The sequence below is a fragment of the Sitophilus oryzae genome, unplaced genomic scaffold, assembly GCF_002938485.1.
Source record: "Sitophilus oryzae breed Bouriz unplaced genomic scaffold, Soryzae_2.0 scaffold_177_pilon_pilon, whole genome shotgun sequence".
Taxonomy (NCBI): Eukaryota; Metazoa; Arthropoda; class Insecta; order Coleoptera; family Curculionidae; genus Sitophilus; species Sitophilus oryzae.
The window spans coordinates 7,728,650-7,748,453 of NW_022146479.1; the positions used below are offsets into that span (position 1 = coordinate 7,728,650).

General features: G+C 30.6%; 1 protein-coding gene across 1 annotated transcript in view; it reads left to right on the plus strand.

Annotated features, from left to right (window-relative positions):
- Window positions 1-19,804, plus strand: part of LOC115882387 (lachesin-like) — a 99,030-nt gene that overhangs the window by 71,170 nt on the left and 8,056 nt on the right. The window contains exons 4-7 of the mRNA XM_030900438.1: window positions 4,502-4,687; window positions 5,466-5,661; window positions 13,300-13,431; window positions 17,458-17,577. Coding sequence (XP_030756298.1) covers window positions 4,502-4,687; window positions 5,466-5,661; window positions 13,300-13,431; window positions 17,458-17,577 — 634 coding nt within the window. The remainder of the gene's footprint in view (window positions 1-4,501; window positions 4,688-5,465; window positions 5,662-13,299; window positions 13,432-17,457; window positions 17,578-19,804) is intronic.

The window sequence follows — 19,804 nt, forward strand, 5'->3', positions numbered from 1 at the left end:
GATACAAACTTCTCCTTAATATTACACTTATATAAAGTTAAAAAAAAATCAGAGAAACTAATAATAAACAAGCTACAATAAAATATACAACTTAAACTTCCTGATTATGATTTTTTTTTTTAATTTTTACGTATATTATGTTTATTAAAAACTAAGATGTTCATACAATAATAACCTCTACAAATGCCTAAGTCAAAAATTTATTTATATTATATCGGATTAAAAAAGTCTCTGTTATTTTTTTGAGGTTATCATTATAATTTTTGCATGGTTATAATATTATATATTAATATTATTCTTACAAATATAATGTATAATATATATCTTTCATTGAAAAAAAAACCATCTCCATAAACATTTTTGTGCGAATCTGTCGAAAAAAGAGAGTGATAATAGACATTGATTTTAAAGAATCCAACCAATTGGTCCCACAGTTGATTTTATTTATAAGAAAGTTGGTTTGCAAGAAGTAAAATTCAATAAGCGTTTCGGTGCACGGCTGATTGGCTATTTTTGTGTTACCTCCGGCAAAAGCCACAATGCAATCAGCGCCGTGTATAGGTACTATCTCTGATCTGATCCGGCATTTTTCGATGAAATCATTTTATACTTTTTCCTATATAGTTCCTGTGCGTGAAATTTTCAACCTATCGCCTCGTATCACAAATATAATAAAAATTCTTCATATACACACCATATACCTTATATAATTTTATTATTAAGGAAAGATAAATCATTGAAAATTACTGTAAAGTATCTTTTAACTCATTGAATATATTGCCGAGTAACATAAATAATTTTACTAGCATGATTTAGTATAATAAAATAACTGATTTAATTATTTGCTAATAAATTCTCTGCATTAAGAAAACTTCATACTAGCTTGAGTCTATTGTTCCTAAATTCAATAATTCATAGGCGAATGTATTACTTAACAATGAGCTTCATAGCATACTGGATGACCCCAACTATCGAGAAATCCCAGTAATTTATTATTTATTAATGATGGTAACAGACTAGAATTTTAGAGAAACAGAAATACACTTACTAAATTGTGCTATTCATAACACTAACCAGGGTCGCTTAATGGATTTCTATATGTCTATTATTTCTTTTGTTAAGTGTTTATTTTAATTATAATTTATGAGATTTCTCTGGTTTCAAATAAATGAATTACAAAATTATTCATTCTGGATATATTATCACTAAACACAGATTTTTTAAACCGTGTCACAATTTTCTCAGTGGTTCTCATTTAAAGTCATAAAATCATTGTTTCAAAAGAAACAAACTTTTAAAACAAAATATCAAACACACTGATCATACATAATATTTTTATAAAGGATTCTATGTCAAACTTTCTAAAACATAAAATAATTTTTCTTCGCTTTTTTTTTCATAAAAAACACCCTGTATATTATTTTTCGCAAATGGAGAATTAAAAAATGAACATTTTTTTTATTTAGAGTATTCGAAGTTTTTAACGGTTTCGCAGATATTCGCGGTTTTCTATTTCATAATATGCCATTTTCCATAGTAAATTTTTATCAAAGCCACCCAATGATTGTTCTCTCGTATTTTACGTTGAAAGAGCCATATGAAATAATACTGTGTGTAGCTGCGAAACCATTCAAAATTTTGAAATACTTTAAATACAAACTCCATCTAATAAAAAATAATATACGGCGTGGTCCATTAAAAAAAGACAAAGAAAAATTATTTTATATTTTAGAAAGTTAGGCGTAGAATTTTGAACACCCTGTATGATTAAAGATTACGATATTTATAGCAAACTATAGACCATCTAAGGTAAATACTTAATATAGTTTTGATTTCAGGACAGTTCTCTTATTTGTAATAATTTCTTAAGGAAGGTTGACAAATATATATTTTTTATTTATAAATATCTCTGAAATTATCGAAATATATTTACTCATATCTTAGGATTATGTAGAGTTATCTGAAAGGATGCCAAAAATGTAATAATATACAGGGTATTCTATTTAAAAATATAATCCCGATCCACTCACACTTTTTTGAGCCACTCTGTAGAAGTTAAAGTTTTCCTGAAATACATCCTAATACACATTTTAGGTTTGGACTTCCAAGTTCCCAAGTTCCCAAAAATTCCCAAGTTTTTTTATTTTAGGAGCTACAGATACCCGACGCACTACTGCCGGACACTGTATATATTTTATCCTTAAATTTTGAAAACCACTGTTTTTTCCTTTATTTTCCTTTCTCTAAATTTAATATCCTATCTATGTTGGCTGTATTATCAAATTATTATGTTTTTATAACCGAAAATATAAAAATGTTCCAATAATTATTCATGAAAAAACCTCATGGTTGTTTCAGGACTCCAAATATGCCATTAAAAATATTTGCACTTCTTTAAGACTCACCCTGTTATATTTTATGCAGTAAAAATTTGTTTCAATATACGCGGATTTTTAAAAGAACATAACCCCCGCTTTAAACGAGGGACTCCTGTATACTTAGCAAAGAATGTTTAATTTACTAGTGTCAGTATTTTTAGCGGCAAAATACCCAGAACTATTTGAAATTTCAATTTTATCGGTATTAATAAGTGATTTATTAGTTTCGCTATAACATAACAATGAAAAATTCTAAAATTGATTATTAGTGCAGAATGTGGAAGGGTGCAGAATTTAATTAAATCGGCACAACTAAAACTGAACGAAACAAAGTCTGTGGTATTGTGGGTGATTTTCTTAGAGCGAGAATACCGCACTTTGCTAGGTACACGCACACATCCAAGCCGTGTTGTTAATCACTCCTCTTCCCGCCAAGTAAATCTAACACGATATATCTTAAGCACTGAGTCGGATATAAATTTAATAATATACAGGGCCATGTGTAATGGTCCTGATAAATTAGGGCTGTTCCCAACTTACCTGGATCGCTCCAGATCCGTTTAAATTCAGAAATGTTTGAATTATCCCTTGCTTCCACTTTCTGACCTTAGCAAGTTAAACTTTACTCGGAAAGATAAACAGGCAAAGTACTTGGGATAAATCATGAAATATTTGAAAGACTGCTGGTGCGTAGCGATTTAAATTATTATTCTTGCCTTTTAAATTAGGTATATTTTCTCGCCATTATTAAGTTCCCCTTATCGATCTCTCGTTCTTTAACCAGGGACACTCTTTTTTAAACCTTCAAATTACATTCCTTTGATTTTTTATATAACCAGATAAAACTTATTAATGTTAATATAATTTTATTTTAATTGAAAATTTTATATTAATTATATTCTCTTATAGTAAGTCTTATAAAAATAGTCAACATAATCGTAAAATTATAAAAATGAATGGATTTGTAAAAAAATGATGTAGATTCAAAATATATAGAACTTAAAGATCTCTCATATGTGCAAAGCCGTTCTTTTGGAACTATTTTTGATAATGATTAAAACATCCTGTTCTTGCAAAACTATAATGGCCTATATTTTCTTACTCTGTCCCTTTTATTTAGTAAATACCAATATTTTGTACAAAATCGGTGACATGACAAAAATCGACAATTTTCATGGCTTTATGTATGGCAAAAAGTCGAAAAAATTCCCCTTTTGGCTATTTTTTACACATATTCAAGGCCTTAGAAAACAAGTAATCATAGCGATAAAATTATAAAATTTATATATTCAGCTTTCAAGGCTTAGTTTGGTTAGGCTGGTTTTGTGAGAAAATTATTTTTTTGACCCTTGTTTTTGAGCTATTTTTGATAATGATTAAAACGTCCCCTATATCTTTTACTCTTCTGGTAAGACTACAATTGGTCTAAATTTTCTTATTTTACACATTTTAATTAGTAAATAATAGTAGTTTTAACAAAATCCGTGATATGACCAAAAATCGATACTTCTCATGGCTTTATTTACGGATAAAATCGAAAAAATGCCCGTTTTGGCTATTTTTTACAAATTTTCAAAGGCCTTAGAACACAAGTAATCATAGCATTAAAATTATGAAATTTTCAGCGCGAATATTCCGAATATATAAAACTTTAAAGGCTTAGATATCTCTGTTTTGTGAAACTATTAAATTTTTAACTCTTGTTTTTGAGCTATCTTTGATGATGGTTGAAACATCCATTACCGTAAGACTACAATGGTCTATAATAATTAAGAATAAACAATAATTAAGAATTTTCTTAATCTGTATCTTTTATTTAATAAATAACAGCAGTTTTAACAAAATCGGTGACATATGTATGAAAAAAATTGGAAGAAATGTAAATATAGTCATAAAATTATTGAAATTTCAGCATTTGTAGAAAATTTTATCAGTCAGGTGTCTACGGTATTTTTTATACAATGTGTAAAAATCATATTATATATAATTAAAAATGGCTTGTGAATTATGTTCCCGAACAATATATTGCAAACTCTGTTGTGGCATTTACATTGATTCTTAAAATACCCTAAATTTAATGCTAATAATCAGATATTTAGACCGTTATATATGTTTGGTTGCAGGTTGCTTGGATAAAATCAGATACGAAAGCTATTCTGGCAATACACACCCACATGGTAGCCCAAAATCCACGACTGTCTGTAACCCATAATGGGCACAACACTTGGAAGCTTCATGTGTCAAACGTTCAAAAAAATGACTCGGGAACATACATGTGCCAAATTAACACGGATCCTATGAGGAGCCAAGTAAGTTATTTTATAATTCGTAAAAACAAAGAATCAAGGAACATAAATGGGAATTTTTGCATGACCTATTTTTTGCCTCCTTTTTTCAAACAAATGAAATGCGAAACAAATGCGGATGAAATTTAAAATTCCAACCTTTATATGTCTCATACGCGTTTACCACAAAAATTAAGTTGAATTAAAAAGCAAAGCAAAAATATGCAGACGATTTAGAAGATCATTTTAAAATTTTAAACGGGATATGTGAGATTCTTTTCTCTGAAAACGAACTAACAAAAACAAGCATCACTTTGAAGATAGTAGGTATCAAAAATTGGAATAATTTACAGGAATTTAAAAAAGGTAATATAAATAATATTTTTCAAAACAAGTTTTAAAAAAGATTTTAGTTTATTATACATTAGGTTTGTTCCAACACAGAAATTTCTACCTTTATAGAACGTTAATTGGGATCGCTACTATCGGATTTGTACGCATGTGTCGACTCGGACAGCTCTGTTACCATAACAAAATTAAATGCGGGTTGGAATGGTTTTTTAACTGATTTTAGAATCAAATTTATAACCTAATTTTTAGTTATAAGGTATTATAGGTAAGATATATTTTAGATATAAATTTAAAATTTTGTATTTTATTGGATTTATTTGCAGATTATTTAATTTATTTATTTTTTAATTACTTTTGCTTTATTTAACAAAAAAACTTAAAAAAAATTATAAAATACTTCGTTATGAACACAATGTTGGTTTAGTTTGGATATTTAAAATATTATTTTCAGATGGGGTTGTTAGAGGTGGTCATACCTCCGGATATTCTACCAGACAACGAATCTGCTGAAGGTTCTGGAATGGCTATCGAAGGAGGTACCATTAGATTGCGATGCAAAGCTATAGGGATACCAGAACCCACAGTCAGCTGGAAAAGAGAGGATGGAAGGAATATCATCTTACGTCACGATGGTGGTAGAGAGAAAGGTATTTTTTTAACTTTAATCGATCACAAAGAATTTGCGTTTATCACAAAGAAATTGTTTCCAGGGATTCTAATATCGGTTTTTTATTAGTATTTTAATAAAATACGCTTTTAAATGTCCAGATCATCTAAATAATATATTTTAAACACCATAGAATGAGTTAAAAATTATAGGAGTACCATCAATCAGACTCCATCTCAAGCCAAGCACTAAAAGAATATCGGAAAATAATAAAGTTTAAATTTAAAGTCGATAAAATGGCCGTACGTTCTGGTAAAAAATGGGCTGAGACAAAAAAGGCCCGAAAAATTATTATAAAGTGAAATACCGCGTAACGCCCAAATGGTATTCAATAAGTTATAAAACTAGCGCAGAATTGAATTGGATATGCCATCGACGGAGTGTTTCAAGCTGAGGATCTGGGCGTTTCTGATTAAAAGCCCATGTTTTAACACGAATTCGGAAATCTAAATGCACCTGCAATCATCTTTCCCAGTCTATGGCTACAGCAGAGCATTGGAAATTTAAATGAGCCAGATTTATCCGTCACAAAACAATTTTTACAGATTTTTTTTACAAACACTAGCTTATCGAATAACATTTTCTGGCTTCGACATAATTATAATCTTGTTTTAAAATTTAATTTTTATTTCAATTTTTATCAAACAATTTTGTTGAACGATTTGATTTCTATGACAATATGGGCCCTACTTGTTGGAGGCCCCACCTACATGTTTTAAACTGTTTCGAAGAGTAATAACTTCCTGTCCGTACCCGTATTAAATTACTTAGTAAAAAAATATACATTTCCGCCGTTTTTTACGTAAAAAATGTATCTTCGTAAAATTTGCTACGAGTAACCGTTCCCAAAATATTTGGAATGGAAATTGTCAATACATGTCATCATTGTGAAAAAATAAACATTTAGCTAGTTATTGGACTGAAATGACAAGTTTGGGAACTTGACAAGTGAATGACAAGTTTTTTTTTAATTAAATGTTATGATAAAACAGTTTCCGTTGAACTTTTGGCGCAAAAAACATTTGCAAATTTATTATGTCAGTCTAATATCTATCTAGTCAACATGTTCAATTTTTGTCAATGATGACATGTATTGGTTATTTCTATTTTCAAATTTGTTAAAAAAAAAGATATTTTTTACCTAAAAATGGTTAGGTTAGGTTAAAAATGTATAGTTTTTCACTCAGTAGTATAATACAAGTCCGGACAAAAATTTATTACTCTTCAAAACAGTTAAAAACATGTAGGTAGCGCTCCCTAAAAGTAACAGGCATATTGATATCGAAATAAAATTTCTCGTATTACGCAATTACGTAAAATACGCCTAGTCACAAATTTTGATCCAAATATCTGCTAATACAGAAATTATTTGAAAAAAATCGATATAAATTGAAACTTCTACATCCTATATCTCCAAAACGAAGCATTTTAGAACATAAATTTATACGAACGTGTTTGCTTATTTTTATCTGCAATACAATTCGGACCACCCTGTATATTACACTGTAACATTTTTACTTATTTTTCGCTGCAGAATGTGCTGCCGAAGTTTCCTAAATATAATTCGGACCACCCTATATTTTATCACAGCATAAAATGATATAAAATTAAGCATCTTTAGAAACTATTGTCTCATATCATTAACGCCCGAGAAGATCTTCAATAAGTTTTAAAATTGGCATGGAATTCAATTTGATACTCTGCTACGAAAATGTTTCAAGCTAAACATCATTTATTCTGAACATAAGATGTATACGAAGTCTAAATGCACCTGCAATCATATTTTCCGTTTCATGACGTAATTGAGCATTTCAAATATAAATGAAGCAGATTTGTCTGTTAGAGAACGATATCTTTAAGATATTTTAAGTAAAATATTAGAAGAAGGTGATTGGTGCAACTCTGTAATAGAATCTATTGAGATGCTAAAATATTAATTAAAAAAGTAAAATATTTTTATTAAAGTATAGTGAATTAATAACACCGAAGCATCAAAAATAAAAATAGTGTATTTATAAAGTTATGTTAGTTTTATAAATTTTAGATGATTTAGAAGTTTTTGTAAAATGGAGAAGCTTGAAAGTAAAAAACTCATTCGTTGGCTCCTATAGAGTTAAATTATTTGAAGGAAAGTTTTATCTTCCTTCAGCTTCTAAACGATTTTTAATAAGTTTTAAAACTACGAAATGATTCAATGGGATTATGACATTGCCAAAATGTTTCAAGTTGAGTATCACTGCCCGAACTTTCTTACTCAAACCACGTGTTTGAACATACAATAATTGATAATATATAAATGCACCTGCAGCCATCTATATATTCTACAGGGTTGTCCAAAATGTATTCGAAAATTTAATAATTTGGTATAAATTTATGTCCTTAAATTCTTCGTTTCCGGGAGACCTACAGAGTGTTGTAGATGTTTCATTTTTATTTCAAAGTGTGTGAGTTTTTGACATAACAAATTTAACTTTTCGTCCTTACTTATAAAACTACTGAGTAAGAAAATATATATTTTCGCCGTTTTTTCTGTAAAAACGGTAGCGTTTCCTACAAGTAAAAGTCATATTGACATTAAAATTAAATTTCTCATGTCATAAAACATCCAGACACCAATTTTCATTCAAATATTTACATCAGTTCAGGAAATATTGGAAAAATCGAAATAAAAATCAATTTTTATCGGTAGAATACATGCTGTCGAAGTTTCCCGTATACAATTTGGACCACCCTGTATAACCTAATGAAACATTTCAAATTTAAATGAGGCAGATTTGTCTGTCACAAACGAACTCCTACAGATTTTTTAGCGAACCTATTTATAATACTTGCGAACTGAACGGGTAAAAAACTATATTAACTAAGAAATTCATTCCTGTCTTTGCTTCCGAATGAGTAATTGCTTATTTCCATCTGGCATTCGGCGATTAAATTGAAAATAAATTATGTTTGCTTGTTTTTAAACGGAAACCTAAATTTGATTTGGCTTGTCCGAAATTAAATTATTCTAATAACTTTAGAATTATTTCTGGCTGGAGATTTCGTTCATTAAAATTTCGTTACATACAACTGCAACTTCATACAATCATTCACCAAGTGTAAACATAATTTCCAATAAATTAATAATCTTAATTAATGGTATAAATTCATTCTAAAGCGTAAGGTTTCCATGCGTTCGGCATTACCCAAGGTTTTGAAGGAAATCTAACTGTAGAAACAACTTAACTTTGTTGAATATTTTAATCGTTACGCTGTCACATATCTACTAAACCAGCATTGTTCGAAAGTGATCAAGTCAGTCAAATTCAAATTTCAAGTCAAGTCAAATTTTTGGGTTTCACGGCAAATTTACGGCATGCCAAACACATGATTTTTTCCTTAACTTTTGAGAACCACTGGATCTTTCCTAGGTTTCCTTTCTTGTAAATTTAATCTACCACATATATGTTGCCATATTATCAACAAATTATGTTTTTTCACTAAAAAAAATTTCAAATTTTCCATTTTTTTTCGCACAAAAAACCTTGTAATAGTGTGTCTGAGGTCGAAATATATTACCCCTAGTAATATTTGCACGTATTTAAAATTCACCCTGTATATTCACTCACTGGAAAAATAAATACAAAAAAAATCACTACCTCCTGGACTAGAACAAGAACAATTTTTTAAAATATCCCGATATACCAGTGGTAATTCGGAAAAACGAAAAAATCGCCTTTTTATCAAGACGTTATATAAACTGGGCAAATAATTTTTGGCGAAAGCATACGAGCTGGCCTCGCCGACCACAACTCATTCAATCGGAAGAATAAAGACAAATGTTTAGTTGGGTTTCAAGTGCTGTTGGATATAAATGCCAGTCGCAATGCTTGTTCCATTTGATGAAACGTGCCAGCCCTCCGACTGCCGAACAATCATTTCTAATAACCCTTAAGGCTGTAAAACTTCCACAGTTGTATATTCTTGGCCGAAATAACTGCGCAACGTGTAATACACTCATATGCGGCGAAACACTTTTTAATTTTATAAAGCTCTTACTGCCAACCATAAGGTATATGTGACTTTAATCCGTACGCTGTTATAAATATCCTGTTATATCAAGAGTGTATAGATTTGTCCGAAGAGCCATATAACATTCATATACAGTGTCGGCAAGGCCTAACTTTGGGTGCCGAATTTCTGTGTACGGAGGATACAGTACATTAAGATGTACTGAACAAAGAAAGACGAGCAAGTATTTTCCCAAACGTATGAAATATAGCGTCAATCCGACTATTCAGAAATACTTTGCAAGTGGCCTTAATCTCAACATCGACAAAACTAAAATCATGTGCACTCCCCTGGAAGATCACAACAACGCTATAAAACTCGGAGAAGAACTATGGGAATATATCACGGAATTCAATAACCTCGGCGGTTTGATTTTGGAAAAGGCCAATATCGAGTCTGAAATTCAGCACATGATTATCAGCGCCCCAAGAGCATTCTGGAAATTAAAAGACAGGGTTTTCTATAATCATGACTTGATCACAAAAACGAAATTTGCAGTGTACCGAGCAATAATAATCCCCACCATGTTATATGGAAGTCAAACCTGGGAGCCTTACCACCTACACATGAACGCCTTAAGCCCCATACTCACACTTCGCTCCTTCGTCCCTTCCTCGCGTTACTTCCTCGCCTTACTTCCTCGCGTTACTTCGTCCCTTCGCTTCCTTCTTTCGTCCATTCGATGTTTGTAAATTAGTCGATTATGCAACAACACACCACAAAATATTTTTAATATAGCAGAGCTACATGTTTATTACGAAATATCTAGTAACCCCAATTAATTCAGTATCATGTACAAGGTATATCAGTATGAATGTACAAGTCCAGTCAACAATAGAGTAAAGTTTATTATGTCATTTATATATATATCGAAACTATAAAATATAACATACTAATTAAACGTTTATGTCAATCCCCATTTCTTCAGATATTTTTGTAAAGGCATCATACACACTATTTCTATTATTTTATTTTTGTCGCTACGATTACATAAATATGGACATCTATTTCTTCACAAATATGAAGACAATATTGTCTTATCCTTCCAGATTATTATTTGTGTGTGATATCTATTTTTATATCGACTGGCGATTGCTAGATGTACAGGGTGTCCCATTTTTGTGTATTTTATGGGGTTTCTGGTTTATGAGTAAAGATGTAAAGATGCCGTTTTCACATCATTGCTCTACTTATTATGAAACTAAATATGCTACACACAGATTTATCCTAGCCTCCTTAGTTCAAATTTATTTCTTATTTCGTTCTTTTATACTTTTTATTTTTTAATTAGTAGAAATTTTTGCATTGTTCGATAACCTTTGTATCTCGATAATTTTATAACTTATCAAAAAGGTGAAAAGGGTCAGTGATGGGCGGTGGGTAAGTACCCAATTTGTAGATAAATAAAATCTGAGTGTATATGTATATACACATTTAGATGAACATCCTAATTTTATAAAAGGTATTTCCGACGACCGCATAGTAAATACCCGGTATAATACCGGGAACAGGAATATATCAATCTATATTAGGAATATTGTAGATATATTCCTGATATTACTTGTATATTTCTGGCATTATACCGGATATTTACTATGCGGTCATTGGGAATACCTTTTATAAAATTAGACTGTTCATCTAAATGTACAGGTATATACCGGATACCCTAATTTTGTTTTTTTCTACCCATTGAGTACTTACCCACCGCCCGTGTCTCGTTTTTCAGGTAGAATGCAGTGGCGAAACTAGTTCTTCGTTGGGAGCTGTCTATTTCGAAAAATGACTCAAACTTATGTTCTTTTTTTTAAACAGGACACTCTATATATTATTTTTTATTTTATTTGCCTTGTTATGAGCTTTCTAAAATTATTTATTTTTATACCCTAGGTATACTTATTTATTTAGGTACTGCTAAACTGCTAAACGGCTCTTATTTTAGAGTTATATTATAACTATACATAAAAATTAGCGTGGAATAGCCAATAACCCACATTTTACGTCGAATATATTAGTTGATTGTTTTGATTACCTAATTTAAACCGGCCGACTATGTAATAAAATTAAATAATGCATTTTTACCCCGTTCATGAAAATATGTAAGTATTTTAGAAAGCCCGTAAGAAGGAAAATAAAATAATATACAAAATATCGCAAAATATCGACAGATTCTAACGAAGAACTAGTTACGTCACTGCATTCTACGTGAAAAACTGTACGGGACACCGTTTTCACCTTATCGATAAGTTATAAGATAATCGAGATACAAAGGGAATCGAAAAATGCAATAATTTCAGATTAGCCCTGTATATTAGAAAGTAAGAGAGCTAGGATATGTCTGAATGTAGCATCTTTAGTTTCATAAAAAAGTAACATCGTAATGTGAAAACCGCATCTTTGTAGCTCGACTCATAAACGAAAAACCCTGCAAAACACACGAAAATGGGACACCCTGTACAGACGTACTGCCAAATCAAGAAATCAACTACGAATGAAATCCAAGATCGATTTATATATTTTAATATATTTATTTATTTTTTTGTGTTCGTGATAATTCCTTTGCTACTTCCTCCAAAAACCGACAGTACGGGGAAGGAGCGTTCCGAGGAAGTGAACGGACGACGGAGCGTTTTGACGAAGGAACGAAGGAACACACAGTCGCATAAATCGACAATTTCCCATAGTAAATATATGATTTTTGGACGAAGGGACGCGAGGAAGGAACGAAGTGAAGTAGCGATGTGTGAGTATGGGGCTTTAAACAAGTAGCAACAATCAAATGGTACCGCCATGTCTCAAACGTATCAGTCTTTGAAAAAGTTAACTGCGAGAGTACTGAAGTCATGATTACAAAATCCCGCTTAAGATGGGCTGGGCACGTATGCAAAATGCAAGAAAACCGCTTACCAAAATCTCTGCTTTACGGTGAGCTTGTAGATGGTAAGAGGAGGCCGAGTGGAGAACTCAAAAGGTACGAGAATATTTTCAATGAAAACTTAAAGGGGACTAACATGCAGAATGAGTGGGAAAAAGCAGCGCACAAAGCAGTGACCCAGTATTGTAATATAATTCAATGGTTATAGACAGTAATTGAATGTTATAGCTTTATTTCTTTCATTCTTCTTTTATTTAGCCTTTTTTATGATTAAACTAAAAGTACAATAAAGTGATTGAATCGAGAAATTAATCCATATTTCTATTCTCCAGGGTTATAGCGAAATCCGTATTTTCATAAAGATCTTAATCACTTCATGAAGCCTCTGTCCATTGTATAAAATCAGCAGGTTGCTACACCGTTTCGTAATATTGTGTTTGGCATAATCTGGCCTAACTTTAAATGTGAAAGTTTTGTCACGCGAAATGATATATGCAAGCCCGCTATTGAAACCTAGTTATAGATAAAATGAACGCAGAAATTCTAATAGTGTTACTAAAACTAATTGAATACAGTTAGTGTATTCATTTAGTTACTGGTTACTGAAGAAAATAACATTTACTTAATATCTACGTGCAATGACATTTATAATGTAGGTTGTAAACATTTAATATTTTTTAAATTCCCAAATTTTAGCTGTAAAGAGTTTCGATGGCGAGACACTAATTCTAACTAACGTGCAAAGAACTGATATGGGGATATACTTATGCATTGCCAAGAATGGAGTGCCTCCACTGGTCAGCAAGCGATTTGAGGTTATCGTACATTGTAAGTAAATATTGAAAATGTTACTTTTATTACATTTGTTAAAAAACTTAGATATCTTAAAAAATATATTCCTTTTAATACCAACTACTAAAATTCCTAGTTAAGATCATGTGCAATTAGGTGGTAAATGCAATTTATTGTAAAATTAGCAAATTTGTATTTTTGACTAAGAATGGATACTGATACATCTTAATATCTTAACCTTAAGCCAAAGGTAAGCAATTTATTAAATGCGTTGTCTATATCTTTGCGATGGTTTTCTATTTTTGGATATCTCGATACTATTCCGTAAAAAATAAAAGAATAATTTTTGAAATTTAATTTTTGGCAAATTTTCTCCAACACTTTATATTTCTTTCTAATCTAAAATAAATAACAGTAAATATAAAATATCCCTATAGCAATTTCTTGTTAACTTAAAGCGAATTTGTTTAAAGCTTATAAACCAATTTGAAAAGAATAACTGAAATGAAAGAATAAAATTACTTTATTCATAGAACCAAAAATGTTGTTCATATTTCCTATAATTAAGATTTATCAATAAGTTTTTTTTTTTAAACTGACACTTGTGTCTATTATTAGTTCCGTTACAACAGAATGATTAATGTTTTAAACACAGTTGAAAACCAACATTTTTTAAAAGAAAATAATAAATCATTAAGACCGTCCTATTTTAAATAAAAATTTATCTAGTAAAGTTATGTTTTAAAAAATGTATACTAACTGATTGATAAAATGTTGAGATATATTTAAATTCTGAAAATGTTAATGCAAAAGACACCTTGCAAAAGTGCGGGATGATATTATTTTAGACAACCCAGTAAGGGGTGTTAAGAAATGAGAATTCAGTTTGGTTAGGTAATCTTAAAAGTAAAATCCTCTTAGAAAGGGGAGCAAATGCTGCGAAAAGACTCTTAAAGGCCGGTATTTACACTTCGTGCTAATTAAGTAGTAATTAACGGGCGGTGTGGAAAATACGCTCAAGGCACAAATTGTAAATTTCCTAACTAAATTCTACTATTTCAATAAGAAAAATTAGTAATATGTGTGTTAACATTATTTCATTTCCAATAAAACTATTGAGCTACTTATTTCCACTCAGGGGCAAAAAAACGCAACGGAAATGTTTTTCAAATTCAAAATTTTTTTTTTATATTTTTAGCCTTATTTTCAGAAGTTTTTTTACCAAATTGTAGATAAATATGTGTATCAACTTTAATTCGTAAACAGTTCAGTTTTTTATACACTTTAGTATTTGGCTTATTATACAAGGTTAATCGAAGGGTTGTTTTTTACCCTAAGTTTGAGACACCATGTACAATTATTTGATGGGCAAATTTTCTTAAAGAATTATTTTATGATCAGAACCATATCTTCTGAGCAATTTTTAAGAGCGAAATCAATTTGCTACCAACAATTTGCAATTTTTTCAATTATCATTACTTTTTGATAATATTTTTCAATATGAGGATATGAGGTGGTTTTGGAAACTATTTTCGTAATGTCATAAATTAGATATGATTAAAAAGTAATCGAGATATACAATTCGAGATATTTGTATACGGTTTTCTAAAAAAATCACGAAAATATGACTAAAAATATTAAAAATATAACACTTCCGTTGCGTTTTTGCATCTGAAGGTAGTATTAGTATCGTCTTGATAACTTTTGTGAATGATATAACCATCCAAACCAAATATAGCTTATACAACTAAAGATAATGGAAATTCGATAAAACAGTTTTATTTCAATATGTGTAGTTTTCTGGTGGCTCTTATTTTCCTGTAACCTTTCTGGAAGCCTTTCTGAAAGTATTTTAGGAACAGCGAGTTATTGCAACAGTAAATGTTGTGGAAAATTAAGTCGTATATAGCAGATTTTATTTACTTTCGATAAAAGGCTTTATCATTGTCAATAAAATTTGAAAGTGCTTGTACCATAAATTGGTGATAGATTTTCGCCCGACGTAAAAAAATAAACTAAAATACTTTTATATATTTCAGATTTATGTTATTATTTGACGTTTAATATTTTTTCTGCAGCCAGGACTATTTGAAAACGATTAAAAAATAATACTAAAAGAGAGCTGAATTACAAAAAAATTGTATGAGCAATATGTGCGCATATTTGAAGTGTTACTCTATATTTGAAATTCTTACTAACAGCTATTAAATAGAAGGATTTGAAGGACATGTTTGAAAAAGTGTAGTTTAAAATGTTGAAAAAGTAATGAATTAAAAAAAAAATAAGTAAAATAACAATAATCAAAAAATCTGCATTCAGTGTGTAAAGTAAAAAAAAATCACATAGGCTGCATAGGTTTAAATACTCTAAAATATATTTGTTATGTACAGGGTGGGCCAAATTGGACGCTTTTAAAGGGAAACGTCCTTTTCTATAGGAGATAGACGAAAACTAATACCGGTGTATGGAGCTCAATTTTTGTCAAAAACATGATGGTGAAAACCGCATATCCATATCTGTTACCGTTTCGGAGTTACGAGGTGTTTTTCAAAAGTGTGCTTTTTAGCAAATCGCTGTAACTTTTATGCTATGGATAATTTTGTATTTTTATGAAAACATTTCCAAAACACCTTTTTAAGTAAAATTTAATGGTTTAAGTATAATTTTTGTTAAATTAATAATTTAAGAATTATCAACAGAAAATTTTATTTTTTATACGGGACACTTTGTATATTTTTAATTTATTAAAAATAATTTAAATTACCTTTCCAAAAATATAGCACACTTGATGTTTTGCTGGATTCCTCTTCGAGGTATAGAGTTTATAAAAATTCGCCCACTTTAAATAAGTAGGCTTTGAACGGCGCCGGCTGTAATGCAAAAAAATTCTAGCCTGTGAGCATTAATTAAAACGAAAATAATATTTGCAATGAGAGATGCATTATTTTATAACAATTTAATCTATATTTAACCAACATCAACATATTTAAACTATATCTAATAACAATAAAAATAAATAACAAACCAAGACATGAGATTTTGCTACAGGTGTTCGACATATAACCGTCTTCTGTTATGGACAGACGGGGCCGTTTTTGAACATTTCCCGCGGAATTCATTAACTCAGTGGGGGTGAAAGATACCAAGATTATACGGGCAATTTAAAAATAAGAACCTTTATTCTTCCGCACAGATATCCATAGGATCCCATAAGCACTAGGTCCGGCGGCCTCGACGGCCAACGGCTGGGATCTTGGTTAGCTATTCAATTATTCTTGAAATTGGCTGCAAAAATTTGTTGATAACCTCAGTATTGCTGGAAAAATATTTTTTCGAGTCCCATTAGGGGCATATCGTCAACAAGGGGTCCAAAGCCTACAAGTTAAAAGTGGCAAATTTTTAAAAATTCTGTATTTCGAAGGGAATTATAACAAAATATCAAGTGTGCTATATTTCTGGAAAGGTAATTTTAAGCTCTTTTCAGTTAATTAAAAATATACAGGGTGTCCCAAATAAAAAATCAATTTTTCTGTTGATAACTCTTAAATTATTAATTTTAAAGAAATTATACTTAAACCATTAAATTCTACATAAAAAGGTGCTTTGGAAATGTTTTTATAAAAATACAAAATTTTCTATAGCAAAAAAACCGATTTATTAAAAAAGCACATTTTTGAAAAACACCCCTTAACTCCGAAACGGTAACAGATATCGATATGCGGTTTTCACCATCATGTTTTTGATGAAAATTGAGCTCCAGACACCATATTAGTTTTCATCTATCTCCTATAGAAAAAGGTGTTTCTCTTTAAAAGCGTCCAATTTGACCCACCCAACGTATGTATTTCGGTATTTTTCGTATTGAAAAAGTTAGTCTTGACAGCGGTTAGTTTTTTTTTGTAAAAAATACTTCCGTCGCAACGATATAGACAATAGTCCCGGCAGAGGCATTAAAAGAACAGTTAGAATAAGAAAAGCGGCCCGATAAATGTAACCGTTGACCTTTTTAAAGCGTCTGTCATATAAAATTTTACGGTCCTAATAATCTGTTTAATATTGCAGTCCACCCTCTTATAAGCGTGACGAATCAACTGCTGGCCTCGCCGATTGCCCGAGACGTCGTAATGCAGTGCGAGGTCCAGGCATCCCCGAAAGCCATGAACCATTGGATGCGGGACACCGGTAAGCACTTTTCCCGAGAGTACGGCTTAACCGACACCGACTCATATATATTACGCTATCCCAGCCAGGCCGATACCCACATTTCAAATTACGGGCAGCCTCGCTTCTTGCTATATTTTCATAAATCGACGCCAAGATTACCGTTAATAAGATCCACCATTCCATTTTTTCTACAGTATGTCACAAAAACTTTTCGACAAATAGCAGTTTTTTTTAGTATTGAAATGACTACTGGGATCACTTTTATGTAAATTTGCAGACAAGGATTGAATTGAGCGGAGTACTGTAATGTAACGCTTGTTCGCTGCTCGTGACGAACAAAAAATAAAATTGTTTCTGTTAATTGGCAGCATAAGAAATATAAATGTACCACCACCAATTTGTTGATTCGACATTTTTGACTGAAAGAGTACTTGAACACCGAGATTTCGAGTTTTCGTACCGAGACTTGTTCGGGTTGTTAAGGTATCCAGGGTCAATTTGTCAAATTGTCTTTATTTTGCTTAGGATTACGTGCGGTTTATGAATATAATTCTGTCCAACGATCCATGACAGCGACAGATGTGCCTGTCATTTTATTTCACAAGTAAATTGTATTTTTTCTCATTTTTTTCGAATGTCACCCATCGAAATATTACCTGACTCGTTGGAGAGTCTTTAGTTCTCAACTAATCAAATGCTGAAAGTTTTATTTTCTATTAAAACTTCTACCAAAATTATATTATCCCAATTCTGATGCCATTTATAACGTATGCAGTACAAATTTTAGTACTGCTCACAAAGGCAAAAGAGTATACTTACCACTTTTTCAAATGCCTTTAATTTCCGCTTTACGCTAAAGTATGTCCGTCTAATCAGGGAAAGATATTGTCAAACGCTATCCAAACAATGACAGAAAGTACAATTTGCCTGTTAACTAAAATGATAGACAACAACTCTCACTGTCAGGCATTCTCTGGTTAGACATAAATAAATTTATAATTTATTTTTCAACGAATTCCGGATTTTGTCCGGATTTCAGAGGATACTTGTCCGAAATTTCCAAAAACTTGCATTGAAACCCTACCTCAAATGGCAATTACTTAGGACACGTTACTTGGCGGGAAGGACCGATGAATGAAGCCACTAAAAGTAGTAGTGGGAACTATCGAATGAATACTATCGAAACATTCGATAGTTGCAATTCATTCGAATAATTCGATAGTTTGTAAGAAAACATTCGTTGAAAACTATTCGAATAAAAATTATCGAATAGATCCGTCATCTGCCTTGAAACATTGTATTCTAGTAATTCGGCAGCAAAAACCATTCATTTATAAAATTCATTCATTTATGAAATTCATTGATTCGTCAGGATCGATTATAATAAAATATTAATTGAATTTTAGTTGTCGCCTTAACGGCGACGTAGGGTTTATTTCGAGAAACCCGACAGCGGTCGGTGGTAATGCTATGAAAGAAGCCGGCATCTTTGATTTTTGCGGAGTCAGATAAAAATAAGGACAAATTATTTTTTTTAATTCAGGTGCTAGTATTTACACAGAAAATACATAATGAAGGGCGCTGTTGCCATATTTTGGTATTAGTTGATATTAGCAAAGAATATTATTGTTTGGCTTTAGTTAGTTAGGGATAGTATGTCTATATATTCTGCATTTTTTTATTAATATTCTGTTGTTACACTGCAATAATACTTGTTATTTTGGACGTAGGAAAATGATTTTTAATGTTTTTAAGCAAAGACTGGTTTAATAAATAATAATAACAGTAATAATGTGTTATACCTATTAACAACAAAATTTAAAATCATTTAATATAAACATTATTTTAAGTAGTAGCAAAATATAAACAACAAATTAGATGTCAAAATTATTTATATTAGATCCTATTTAAAAATAATATAGTCTCTAAATTTTTTGGCAACGTTGGTTTATTAAAGAATAATAATTACAGAACTAATTTGTTATATTAACAACAAATTTTAAAATCATGAAATAGAAACATTTATTAATTTTCTAAGCATGCAAGTAATGGAAGAAAAATATAAATAAAAAATTAGAAATCAAAATTATTTATATTAGGTGCTTTATAATTACTATTTAAAAATTATATTTACTTTTACTGGCATTTACTTTAAAAAATAAATTAAATATTTCTTCGCAAAAAACTACATGTAAGAGAATTAGCATAAACAAAATACAAACATTGTTAACCTTTTTTTTAAATT